The sequence below is a fragment of the Myzus persicae genome, unplaced genomic scaffold, assembly GCF_001856785.1.
Source record: "Myzus persicae strain clone G006 unplaced genomic scaffold, MPER_G0061.0, whole genome shotgun sequence".
NCBI classification, from domain to species: Eukaryota; Metazoa; Arthropoda; class Insecta; order Hemiptera; family Aphididae; genus Myzus; species Myzus persicae.
Genome location: NW_019103155.1, coordinates 225,889 through 239,361, shown reverse-complemented (window position 1 = coordinate 239,361; position 13,473 = coordinate 225,889). Strand labels below are relative to the sequence as shown.

The following is a 13,473-nucleotide window of genomic DNA, read 5'->3' as shown; positions in this document are numbered from 1 at the left end:
TGCCATGAACTCTCGCTGCCGCGGCAGCTGCAATCTTCTCCCGCTCCCATTGGCTAGCGGCCACCCCGCGCTTTCCATCGCGATTGTTGGCGGTCATCGCAAGCATACCATCCCAGTTATCCGGCCACTTGATGTGGCCACCGATTTATTGAGGTGGCCGGTTTAGCGGTCCTATCGTTTCCACAAATATCAGTCTCTGAAGGCCACCGCAGCAAAGATCCGTTTAAACAGTTGGCCACTTTTGGTTGGTCACACTGTCAGCCCTTATCACGAGGCCGAACTGCTCGAGGGGCGCAGCGAGCAATTCATCGCAGTGATAACGAGCTAAAGACTGCAACTGCTGCATCAGCTGTTATCTTGCGACTCGTAATTCGATTAACGACAGAATTCGGAAATACAGAATTCCGAATTTGGGATTATCACGAAAAACCAGACTCGATTCTATACTGATTCTGCACCACAACTTCTATTTTTGATCGTCACCTGTTTTTTCTGTCCGTCTGCCGATTTCCACAATCATGTACAAGCTGAAACCGGTGGTCCCAGTGCCTTTGTTGATTGAGAGCACATGCCGCATGTACAAGCTCAAAGACTTACAACAGATGTCGTTCTCCAGAGTGCCGATGAGCGACAAGTGTGACGAGGTTAGTGCCGCTGCTGTTTTCCACTTATCTGCTAAGGTTTGACAATCCGGTAGTCTCAAGTTTTCTGATAATTGGATGAAAATGCTCATCTTTTCTGTTCGCGGGGTCGCCGCCTGGTTCATAAATAAAATAAATCGTAAACTCACCATTTTGTCGATGGTTCCACGGTTTTTGAATGAATAGGTTTGCGAGAATTGCTATACGCTTCATAACGGTGTTGCACAAATTACGTCCTTAGGGTCACAAATCAAATATTAAACTTTGTCAGTCGTTGAAATACTAGATTAATAGTATATGGTGTCATGGTGATCAATGATCATCATATAGATTGATTGTTCTAAGGTACTGACAAAATTATTCCTTATCATACTTAGAAGATACCAACAACGTTACTTGATCCACAGAAAAAAAAATTATGTGCTTGATTGCCTAAACGCACGTGTCTGATAATGGGTCGGCGTTATTCGTCATTTGAACGGTATTTACTATTTACAACTCAAGTCATTTTTAGTGTTTACGTTTTTCAACAGTCAAGTCACTATAACTGCCACTGTATTATTCCCGTTTTATTTCGCCCATATGCATGAGCAATCGTCCGACAACGAGTTTTCCGATTATTTCCAGACTGAGCAAATATTATAAAATTATAATTTTTTTAAGGCCTTCAGAATCAAATGAAAAAAAGTCTTAAATGATACTGTTATGAAAAACCAATTCTTATCAATAATGTTGCCAAGAGTACATACCTAGTTATAGATTTATTTAAATTTCTATTTTGTTCTTTAAATTTTGTCAATTTTTACAATTTTTTTTTTTTGATTTAGTTGCAGGACGTAGATGATGATGCTCAATTATCCGATCAAGAAATCCGAGTACTTTTGGAAAAACAAAATGAAGTTCTCAAAATTTTAGAACAGCTTGAAATCAGATTAAGTAAATTAGATGTTAACTTTCCTGATGCTAAAGACAGGGTGTCCATCCTAGAAAAACAACAATCAACCCAGTGTAATGTTAATACAAAACACGAAAACAGTTCTAAGTCTGTTGTAAATAATGACATTTCAAATCTGATAAAAGTAAAATTTGAATTGTTATTAATATAGTTACTACCAACTAATAAAAATAACTGTACATTTTTTAGAATGATACAGTAGTATTTGCTGATCCAGAAGATCCACCTTATTCTATATTAGCTTTACCAATCTTGTGGCCAGACGTTGCATGGGATATTTCTTATCATGTGCATTCATCTGTGTTGAAAGATTTGAAGGCGTTAGAAACCATTAAAGCATTCAAGAATGTGACTTGTATAGACACCAAGAGCCTTATTAAAGTCTTTGTTATATGGCAACACAGTTAGTTAATAGTTAAATTACTTAAATGTTCATAAATATTCTAATCATTTTTTTTCTCTAGTTAAACCTAGCCCTAAAGTGGTCAGGTCTCCAACAGATTCATCAGTCGGTGAAGTGTCATTGTTACGGTCATTTAATCAATATCTGGCCACTCAACCATTGACTGCTGCTGATCAAATAAAATCTGACAAGGTTTTGGATTTAATAAACGAAATTGGTTGTTCGGCAAATGATCGAACTACAGAACTACACAACCTGATCACAGATTCGAATACAAAATTGGACATAACAAATATTGCTATTTGGTCTCTGTTGTATAAAAAAAGTGAACATCCAACAAAGATAGAAAAATGGTTATCGCACTTCACAAAAATTATAAATGTCTGAGAAATTGTTTTTAAAAAATAAAATATTTATGTACTTAAACCATTGTGTTAATGTAGTTAAACCTTATTTAAATCAGAAAGTATCAATACTAATAATGGTTGAGCTTCAATATAATATGATAATACCCAATCATTATTAGTAATACTCGGATTTCATGCATTTGCTTTTTTTTCTGATATTCTTTTCAATATACAAATGTGTTTCAAGTACAGACTATGCTAAAAACAAAATTTTTTTGGGTCATTGTTTATTTTCGAGGTTTTTGACGTTAAAGGTAATTTTTAACTATTCCTAGAGGTATTATAAAAAATATTTATAATATATAAATACGAGTAATGTAACTATATTATAGTTTCTAAATAAAATGATTCACAAATTTGTCTTAATATTACATCCCAATTAACTGATGACCAATTAAATAAAAAGATGAACATCTATATTTCTTATCGGACAATAACATTGTTTTAGCGGTGCACATTTTTAAAAAGGCCATTTTTCATTATTTTTTGGAGTTATTTGTCCATAAATGCATTTTTCATATTTCTAAGGCATTTAAAATCTAAGCCCTAGTTATTAGGAATTTAGTACCCACGTCTCACAATAAATACTAATGAATACTATCTATGATCAAGATATTGTGATATACTTTTCAAAATTCCTTTCATAATTGTCTTTATATGCCTACTCAGTACTCATACACTATTTACCAAAATTTTAACTGATAATGAAGGGTTTGAATCAATGATAATACTCATAGCCCTACAATATTTAATTTGAAGTTTTTCAGAAATTAAATTATAGGTCCATTATCTTCTAAAAGTACTTCTTGCCAGAAGTTGAAAATGATAACAATTTATAATCTTGTAAGATATAATAAATAATAAGAGAACTTAAATTAAAAATGCATAAACATTTGTAGATGTGCTGACCTACCTATAATTTTATATTCCGTGGTATTGATTAAAATTAACTAGATTAAATACTAATATATGTATTAAAATTTCTTAGAAGGCTCAGTGTAGAAATCTGCTAAATATAACATCAAATAAACAAATCTTTCAGTAAATTAATACAGTTTTTTGTTTTAAAATGAACATTTATTTAATTGTATTGATATAAATACACACAATAACCTATGACAATGTAAATTTACAGTGATAAAAATAAAATAAAAATAGTACACAAAATTATAAATGACATTATTGTACAAAACTTAATACTCAAGTAAAATAAAAATACATGTACATGAACATTTACAAACAATATTTAGAAAAATAGATATTGATAACTAAATTATTACAGCTAACTTGTTGATTTAATTAAAAAGGTATTGAACACAATATATATGATATTAAATTAACAGTTGTCCATCTATGTTCTAAACGTACATAGTCTGCTAGTCGTATAATTTTCTATAAGTTAATACTAAATTCATATATGAGACACAACTAATGTTAAAAATAATTAATACTAAATTGGTCATTTAAAATAAAAATTTAAAAATAGGACCATAGTTGATTTGTCTAAATAGTAAGCAGTGAACATTCTTGAAAAAATAATTGCAATAAAAAATACATTAATATTTTGATAAGATGAGTAAGTTTTTATCTTAGTGATATAACTTAACACAAAATATCTTTTTTTTACAACAATAACAGTGAATTCAAACTAAAAAAAAACAAAATATACTAAGTAGTAAGAGCACTTTTAGTTGTACCAGTTTTGGGAAAAACAAATTGTTCACAATTAGTAAGTTACATGGTCAAAACTCGACAGATACCAAAATTAATCTACCAAAAGAGTAGATTTAAATCAAAATCACAAATCGGAAAACTGTTTAGTTTCGAGCACACAGACTTAAGATCATTATCTTAATAAATATAGCAGGAATAGTAAATACCAACATTTTACCGATACAATTTCAGTAAGTATAAAATTTAAATAGTTGAAATATTTTCTTAAAAATATTTTTGACATAATGAATTTAAAAAAATTGTATTGAACACGTTTACAGTATACAGTGAAGATCACTTCTTGAGTTATGAGCTATTATTGTACAGTCAATAAAATCAAATATAAAATCTAATAGCATTTGTTATGCCTCATTGTTGTGACGGATGTGTTTACTTTTAAACCTTCATAGGAAATCAAGAATTTAAGAGCTTTTTTTCTGTGTATTATATAAAATATATAAAATACATTATATTGCAGTGGTTCTCAAACTGTGGTACTAGTACCCTTTGGGGGTACTCAACGTTTTTAGTGGTTACGATTCTGGCCAACAAATCTTTAAATTTAAATAGAGAAATTTTTTTTTATATATTTTGGTAGTTTACCAAAAACAAGTTAGAAAGGGTACCTAAAAAATTGTATTGGTAAAAAGGGGTACAGTGACTATGCAAGTTTGAGAACCCCTGTTATAGTGTATTGTATGATTTGCCATAAAATATGTAAAACAAGGAACGAGATTTATTGGACATCGGTTTAAATATGATAATCCTTTTTTTCAACTTGATTATTATTTATAATTGATCATAAAATATCACCTAGTACATAACATATTATAATGTATGTAGTAGTATTTTCTGAAATAACGATTAATAGAATAAATACAGAGAAGCCATATAATATAATTCAATTGGAAATTGATGTTTATGGCGTTCTGATTTTAATTTTACTCAAAATAATATATCATTGTTTATAAAAGGTGATATTACATCTTAAGGACACTAGTTATCTATATCTTCCTCAATGAAGTTATAATTTTAACGTAATAAGTAACAATTATTATTATCAATAATAGTAATAATGATGGAAAACGATTGCAAAGTACTAGGTTCATAAACCAATTGTAGAACACAGCCATTAGCTACATTAGTGTAATTCTAAACTACATTTTATACTGAAATATAAAATCTAATACACAATAAACACAAAAATAATAGTAAAAGTGCAATGTGATAAGATATACCTCATAAAAAAGAAAGTATAAAATATTTGGTCTTTTTTTAGTTTTAAATTGATTTAAATGTAATTAAAATTTGAATAATTTAAATTTACTTGAGAAAAAACACAAAACATTTCAAATGTAAAGCTAGTTTACTCTGAATTGACAAAGGTCTATTGAAAAATACAAATACATTAATAAGATGTTCTTTGAATTTTTTTGAATAAAACAATGTCAAACCAGTGTAACACTGACCTTAGGGTACTAAATTAAAGTTTTAAACGAATGAAATTGTATTTTTTTTTTTAGTAAATGTATACAAAGAAATACGAATAAAATAATTCTTTTACAATTGACTTAAACCTTTTTTTTTCTCTTAATTACTAATAATACTTGATTAAAGTATTATTTACAAAAAAAAATGTATTGTTTGGTCCCCCAGTTTTTGAATAGTACTATAATTTAAATTAATTAATGCTCCAATAATTGTTTGGGACATTATATTAGTTACAATAAAATACACAACTTAAAAAGACACATAGTAAAAGCATTAGATATTCAATTATTGTTAATATTTACACTCAAGTTTACATTAACAACATTTTTATCAACTTTTTAGAAATAATACAACTATTCAATTAAATTTGTTGAACCACATTTACTTTAAAAATTAGGATGTTTAAAATAATCTTGATCAGCTGTCAAATCACATTAGACACAATTGAATGTGTTTTTTTTTTGTTTTAAGATAATTCAGTCAAGATACTTATAAAAATAAAGAAATTAAAACCCTAAAATGTTCATTTAAAACATACAACATTACAACATAGCTTATCAATATGTTATGGCATTGAAAACTAGAAATACATTGTAAAATTGTAATGTTTTAATATTATTTTATAAAATAGTATAGCATTTTTACTTATAGTGTAGACAAGATTAATATAAAATCAATAACTATTTAAATAAAATATGCAGAAAATCATTGTAATTTAAATAAAAAATAATACTGAAATGTAATTTATAAGTTCCAAGCAAGCAATCAGTCTTTTAATCTTGATATAAGTAAATGTGGTTAAAATTTATTGATGAATTTTTAGTTTAAGTAAAAACCTTTTCTAGAGAAAAATTGAATTGAGATCAAATTGTTATAGAGCTAAATTAAACATAAAATTTATCAGTCTGGAAAAGACACTTAAATATTTTTCAATTTTAGAATAAGGTTGACCAGTTTATAATATAAGTCATAGTAAAGTACACACATTTATAAAATAATACCAAAGTAATTTCAAATTAAACAAAATCACGGACGGATTGGTAAAGATGGCACTCACTAGAAGAAATTAAACAAACGATGAGAATCCTGGTAGTGGAGCTCGAGATCTGGCCATGTTATTCATTATAATTTGGCCACCATTAAGGCTCATAACAGCACTTCCTTCAGGTTCTGAATCTGTATAACTAGAATAATTTCTAACAGGTTTTTGCCGTTTCCAAGACTGTCTTAAAGAATCATTGACATTGGCGTAGTGATTAACAAACGAGTGCGGGTCTGATCGCACGCTTTCATTCTCACTTTCCGATCCCTAGAAGTTAAATAGACAGCAATCATTAATAACACTAACCTTTAACACACACACATATATATATATGTATATAATTAAATATCATACTTGAGAGTCTGTTGAACTGATTTCTGAGGGTTTTTCAGTAACTGAACTATCATCTGGATTTTCATCATAACCTTTAACACTATCATCGTCACTATGGTAAGGAACACTAGCTGGAGATGGTCTTGGTGGAGATTTTCCTAGAGTTCCTATTGGTGGTTTCCGCCTGTGCAGTGAATGGTGTAAAGTGTTATGAATGGACATCCGTCCAAGAGAATTGTTGTTCGACATTCTGGTTCTATGAAGTTCCATAGCCAATTGCTGTCGATCATCAATGTCCATAACCATAGATTCTTCCAAAGTTTTCTGTGCTTCTTCTAAAAATAGTATAAAAATTTAAAGCAAAATTCAAGGTTTATAATAGAAGAAATTAACTTACGTTTATATTTGTAACTTTTGCTTTTAACACATAGTATAGCAATAACCATAATAAGTACAACTAGTGATGCAGCGGCTAATGCAACCATAAACCATGTCTGTCTATAGAACGGCTTCATTTGTAAGTAACCATACTCCAAGTACAATTTTGATGGAGTTAAAACCTAGAATTTATAATGATTATAGTACATACAAATCATAGACAATAACTAATAATATACATTGTATACATACCACATCATCTGAATAAGCGGGATAACTAATACCAAACTCATTGTGAGCTACGATTCTAAACAAATATGATGTAGATGGCAGCAAACTCTGATAGGACACAGAGAATTCATCTAACGGTCCACTGTTACTTTTTGTGACTGTCGTCCAACGTGTGTCATCTGAAAACAGTACAAACCAACAAATAAGCAATAAATCCATTTAACATAATATTAAGTATAGTGCATAAGACACACGTGCCATTCTAAATATTTTAAAACACTTTTGACATGTTCATAATTCACGCAATAATTAAGAGATTGTGTTAAAAACATAAGCATTTATCATATACTTTTCTACGAGTAATAGTGTTCACTGTTCATTTATAACTAATATGACCATAATATTTATGCCTTTCGAGTAGGTATTTGATACACAGGTTACTCGTATATTATAAAAGGGAAAACACATGGATTTTATTATTTTTTTTTTTTTGTGCATATGACAACATAACCTTATCTAACCGCAAAACATAATAACACAAATTACTTATAATAAGTGAAGTAATAAGTGTTTATTTACTAAAAACTAGAAAATTTAAATAAAAAATATATTCATTACATATTATAATATTATGTTATGAACTCAGAATTAACATCAAAGAAAAAAAATCGCCTTGGATTGTAAGAACATAATTAATATTCTGCAGTTGATATATCTCTTTATATAGTTTGATATATATTCACATAACTAGGTATAACATGTATTATTGATTAGTCTTTCCGCAGGGAATATTGTTAATAATTATGTATAATAAGCAGTTAGCATGAGGTCTTAGTTTATAAAAATTAATGATTATGCAACTCATTGTTTTATTGTGATTAGTGTATCAATTAATCAATTAATATTCAGATCAATATTCGTTTAGGTTTTAAATATTGTCAAATAAAATTTAAACATATAATGTGTCGTAATGTTTTTTGACTTCGTTGCAAACCAAAATCATGTTATCCAAAAATGTATTCACATTGAAATTGCTCCCCAAATTAAACACAAAAGCAACACACACAGTACATTTTGTAACATTCACTTCAAAAACTTTTTAAACAAACTTACAATGTTCCCAGTCTTGAGAAGCTGAATAGCAAGTAAAATTTCAAAAAAAAAAAAAACAGTTTCAGAATATTGCTTTACTCAGGAATTTTTTTTAACAAATTAGCAAAATAATTTAGGCCATTGTGTGTTAGTGTTTCTAAATATTACCTTTGCGCCTACTCTGAATATAGTATCCAAGGATTGGTCCTTTTCCAGATGCCCCATTTGTCCATTTAAGTGCAACACTAGAAACAGTTTTTACTAGTGACAGATCGGACGGACTCTTTGGTGACCCTGGTTGTGGTCCAGTGGTCACATTTCCTTTAATTGCAACTCCCAAATCTATAGTTTGAGCCCTGACTGAGAAAGTATAAGTCACTTCTTCTTCTAGAGGCTGAACAAGAAGCCACGTTTGGTTTACTCTTTGTTTTACTTGTTTACTAAAACCTGTGATGTTTACATTAATAAACTGTCCATTCACCACTAATACGAACAATAGTGAAGTATGTTACTTACGTTCGTTTTGTTCAGCTGTTTCATAAGTAATTATATAACCTAGAAGTTGGCCATTTTTTCGTTTTGGAGATGTCCATGAAACTTTAAGACTATTCATTGTTATTTCAGAAAATTGAAGATCAGTTGGTGGACCAGGTACTCCCTTATTTGACAAAAAAATAATGATATAGAGTAGGGACATAAAAACATTATTTGTTATTGTACCTGATGAGTTCTAACAATAATAGGTGCAGATCTTGGCCCGTCACCAGCTGGATTAAACGCAAGTATTTGGATTTTATACTCAGTGTATTTGTCCAAAAAAACTAAGCTATGGCTAATATATGTGGCAGGAACAACTTCTGTTTCTTCTTCCACACGATGTTCATTTGGTGAATCAGTCACAATGTAAAATATCTATTAGAAAAAATAAACAGTGAAAATTATTTCACAAATTTTTATTTTTTATCAAAGAACTTACTTTGTATCCCAATAAATCTCCATTTTGTTGATTTTGTTGTGGATGTTCCCAAGACAACCGAACTTCTGTTGACGATATGGCAAAAGCTGATACACTACGGGGTTCGCCTGTAGGGACAGCTTCCCCAACATATACAGGAATAGGCATAGAAGGTGGACCATTTCCTTGAGAATTGAACGGCACTACTATGATATCATAATTTCGGTCACGAACTAAATCTCCAATGACGAGAGTTTTTTCTGCTGTGCCCATAATCATTTGACTAGGTATTGTTTGCAATGCCATAGGAATGTCGGAAACAGGTTGGTACAAAACTTTGTAGCCTCCAGTTTGGGTATCACCATTCCAATACTGAGGAGATATAGGTTCCCAGGTAACCCGTACACTTGTTGTTGTAATGGGTACAACTTGCACCTTACCAACAACACGACTTGGTGCTAAAATAATTAAATTAAACACAAAATGAATTAGGTGCAAAAATTGCCTTGATATTTTTAATTTATTAATGATGACAACTCACAGGTAGGTAACGTCCTGACTTGAGGGGATTCATGACTATATGTACTTGGACCAATGTCATTAGTTGCTTGAATACGAAACCGATATAAAGTGAAAGGTAAGAGGTCTTGGATTGTGTAAGAAGTAATGGATGGATCTATTTGTTCAGGTATAGTGGTCCAGGGACCAATTTCTTCAGACTTCTGTACCGTATAATATCTTAATGGAGCATAGCCATCTCGCCCTGGGGTCCAACTGAATGTGATTTGTGTGGCTTGAATCTGACTACGACTTATTTGAGGTGATGAAGGAGCTTGTGGAATTTCACGGTTGTTTGATGAAAAAACAAGCGCCGACTGACTTTTACCCCAGCCTAAACGTGTTTGGGCTGTTACCCAAAACATGTAGTACTGATCAGGTATAAGATCAATAGCTCTGTAAAAATAAGACCATAAACATAAAATATCCATACATAATAACATTATAGTGCATAAAGTTAATATTTTAAATTGTTATCTTAATTAATACATAATATATTACCTGAATGTCCTGTCTGAAGCAGGAAATTCTTTAGAAAAATTATAGCCCTCAGAACTATGTAACTGGTAATTTATGCGATAAGCAAGAATTTCACCATTAGGATCAGCTGGGACATCCCAAATAACTCTAGCAGTGGTTGAAGTAACATCAGGAAAAGATACATTAGATGGGGTACCGGGTACTGTTAATTAAAAAATGAAATGCTAATAAGATTGTATTTTTACAAATTATAAATATACATTAGTTTCTTTGGTGAGACAATACTTACCATCTTCAAAAGTTTGAACTCTAGTAATTGGAGTAGATAACACACCATCACCGAGACGACTGTAAGCTAGAACTTGTATGCTATACTGAACAAATTTCTTTAACTCTGTCAATGTAGTGGTGAAAGTTGAATTTTTAGGGATATCTTTAATTTGTACAGGATACACAGCACGGCCACCTGGCTTGTAGTAAACCTGTTTAATATTAACATTTTTTTTTTAAATTGCTCCATAAATATAATAGTTAATTAAAAATATTTTAATGTACTTTAAATCCTTCAATGATTCCATTTCGATGATCAGAAGGAACATCACCCCAACTAACCACAATGGTTGTGGAAGATGTTGCATTTGCAATAACATTTATGGGTCCCATCGATGGCACTATAAATTACAAAATAATTAGGTAATTCATTTACATGTATAAATTTACCTCTTTTCTTTTTTTTATTATTTTTATTACCTGATTCTCTAGTACGTTCAAAAGCTGATGGACTATGACCAGAAGATCCAACATCATTAAAGGCATTCATGGTTACATCATACTGAGTAAATTTTTGTAAAGAATCCAAAACAAATGAATTTGAGGTAATGTCTTCAATAGTGACTGTATATACTATACTAGTATTAAATAATCTATAAGTTATATTATAACCTTTTCCATTTCCAAACCATTCACTTTGTTGCAAAGGCTAAATGATAAAAAAAATACCGTTAAAAATTATTAGTAAAATTAAAAATCAAAAGATTCTTTCTAATACTTACAATCCAACGGACACGAAGTTCAGTAGAAGACATTGCGCGGACAGTGACATTATAAGGAGGATGAGCAGGTGGTGCTTGAATAGTTTGAAAATCCTTGGTTGGGTCTGAAGGCTCTGATGCACCAACTACATTCCATGCAGTGATTCTTAAACGGTATAATGTGTAAGGAACTAATTGAAGAACTTTCAGTGTAGTTGCTTCTGGACTACTTTCTTCATGCACAGTAAACCAAGTAGTATTCCTTGCAGTTTGTGCCTATAATTAACAAAATATACAATATTTCCGAATAAAAATAATTTCATGGTTAAGATAAAATGTAACTATTAATTAACATACTTCTACAACCCATTTAGTGATAGAAGAATTTCCATCAAACCCTGGTGTAAATTGGAGCACAACTGAAAATGGCTCAATATTTGTTATGGCCAACTTGGTTGGTGGATTAGGCAATACCGGTTCAATACCAGACTGTATTGTGGCTATCCTACTAGGACCGGGACCAACTTTTGTCCAAGCAAATACTTCAAATTTATAATGGGTAGTAGCTTGTAATTGATCAATTACAATACTGGTGGTGTCTGAGGTGACATTTACTAAGTGAGTGGTTTCTGGTCGATCACGTATGGAATAAGACACAGTGTAGCCAATTAAATGACCATTTGTATGTAATGGTGAAGACCAAACAACATTTACAGAACGATCTGATACATCTTCAAAGTGGAGACTACCAACTAAATCGGAAACTAAAAAAAAAAATGTATTAATTATTTTTTTTTTGCTGATTAATTAAAGATATAAAAACTGTAAAATAAAATAATAAATAAGAACTTGAATCCAATATTTCTGTTAAAGATAAAGTTGGTTTCACTAATTTAACTAAATAAACTATTTAAATTTGTTGTATATTTTTTTAATTAAAAGATGTTTGAATACAGTTTGCTTAAATTATTATTTAATAATTATTAATTACCATCTTCGTGTGTCACAACTAAAGATGGACTACTGATTGGACCATCACCAGGATCAGTGAAACATAATACTGTTACATTATAGGCAGTAAATTTCCTAAGGTTCACAAACGTTGTGGTCTGCTGAGCAAGTGGATCAAATAAACTAGGAGCAACTGTCATTTCATGTTCTACTCGTTCTCCTATAAAACATTGAAATAGTAATATGATATACATTTTTTATCAACAGTAGAAAAATATTATGTAAAAGGAAAAAAATTGTAATTAAATTATTAAATCGATAATGATTTTAAGCTATAACTTACCAATCCATGCTTGAAGTTTGTAGCCTTGATTAATTCCATTTATTTTTTGTGGATCTGGAGGTTTCCACCAAACTTGAACTGAAGTACTATTTATTGGTCTAGCAATTACATCAATTGGTGCTGCTTCTGGAACTGTGACATAAATTATGATTATTTTATTGAACTAAAATAAAAAATGATTGCCAGGTTAAAAAAAATCATAAGACAGTTTACATTAAATGTTAAAGAATTGAAATGGATCATTATAATTTATAATACTGAGATAGTCTACAAAATGAAAAAAAAAATGAATTATAATGAAATAAAAACTAACCTCCTTCTTTAGTCTTTATTCTTATACTATCACTATAAACTCCAACTCCTTTATTGTTGTAGGCAGCTACTTGAAGTACATAGTCTTTCCATGTAATTAGATCTTGAATTAAATAATAATGCTGAGCCTGACAAAAGGAGTAAAAGAAATGGAAAA

The 13,473-nt window shown here is 30.2% G+C and overlaps 2 protein-coding genes across 7 annotated transcripts in view; one reads left to right on the top strand and one right to left on the bottom strand.

Annotated features, from left to right (window-relative positions):
• The first annotated feature begins 78 nt into the window (after positions 1-78).
• Positions 79-2,426, top strand: LOC111033881. Of its 3 annotated transcripts, none has more exons than XM_022314821.1 (4): positions 79-680; positions 1,469-1,720; positions 1,786-1,999; positions 2,061-2,426. In XM_022314821.1, the coding sequence occupies exons 1-4, from the start codon at positions 519-521 to the stop codon at positions 2,384-2,386; spliced, it is 954 nt and encodes a 317-aa protein (XP_022170513.1). In that variant the 5' UTR covers positions 79-518; the 3' UTR covers positions 2,387-2,426. The 3 variants fall into 3 exon arrangements, with proteins under 3 accessions (XP_022170513.1, XP_022170514.1, XP_022170515.1); XM_022314822.1 differs by having other exon boundaries at positions 247-644; XM_022314823.1 differs by lacking the exon at positions 79-680 and adding an exon at positions 1,123-1,382.
• Positions 2,427-6,563: 4,137 nt separating this feature from the next.
• Positions 6,564-13,473, bottom strand: part of LOC111033879 (protein sidekick) — a 27,946-nt gene continuing 21,036 nt past the window's right edge. For 2 of the 4 annotated variants that reach the window (XM_022314813.1, XM_022314816.1), the window contains 19 exons: positions 13,318-13,444; positions 13,005-13,136; positions 12,702-12,881; positions 12,068-12,474; positions 11,732-11,986; positions 11,430-11,658; positions 11,235-11,350; positions 10,969-11,161; positions 10,701-10,881; positions 10,183-10,595; positions 9,663-10,099; positions 9,407-9,598; positions 9,203-9,344; positions 8,855-9,133; positions 8,708-8,728; positions 7,616-7,773; positions 7,383-7,545; positions 7,007-7,320; positions 6,564-6,919 (listed from right to left, as the gene is read on the bottom strand). In XM_022314813.1, coding sequence (XP_022170505.1) covers positions 6,677-6,919; positions 7,007-7,320; positions 7,383-7,545; positions 7,616-7,773; positions 8,708-8,728; positions 8,855-9,133; positions 9,203-9,344; positions 9,407-9,598; positions 9,663-10,099; positions 10,183-10,595; positions 10,701-10,881; positions 10,969-11,161; positions 11,235-11,350; positions 11,430-11,658; positions 11,732-11,986; positions 12,068-12,474; positions 12,702-12,881; positions 13,005-13,136; positions 13,318-13,444 — 4,182 coding nt within the window. In that variant the 3' untranslated portion in view covers positions 6,564-6,676. The remainder of the gene's footprint in view (positions 6,920-7,006; positions 7,321-7,382; positions 7,546-7,615; positions 7,774-8,707; positions 8,729-8,854; positions 9,134-9,202; positions 9,345-9,406; positions 9,599-9,662; positions 10,100-10,182; positions 10,596-10,700; positions 10,882-10,968; positions 11,162-11,234; positions 11,351-11,429; positions 11,659-11,731; positions 11,987-12,067; positions 12,475-12,701; positions 12,882-13,004; positions 13,137-13,317; positions 13,445-13,473) is intronic. The other 2 variants (XM_022314814.1, XM_022314817.1) reach the window with 1 other exon arrangement.

What these genes read in the sequence shown, in the direction of transcription:
- LOC111033881 (XM_022314821.1), top strand. Translation starts at nt 519, where the DNA reads ATGTACAAGCTGAAACCGGTGGTCCCAGTGCCTTTGTTGATTGAGAGC. An exon ending in TTTTCCACTTATCTGCTAAG is followed by an intron (nt 681 to 1,468) that starts GTTTGACAATCC and finishes TTTTTGATTTAG; the next exon opens with TTGCAGGACGTAGATGATGA. An exon ending in CTTTGTTATATGGCAACACA is followed by an intron (nt 2,000 to 2,060) that starts GTTAGTTAATAG and finishes TTTTTTCTCTAG; the next exon opens with TTAAACCTAGCCCTAAAGTG.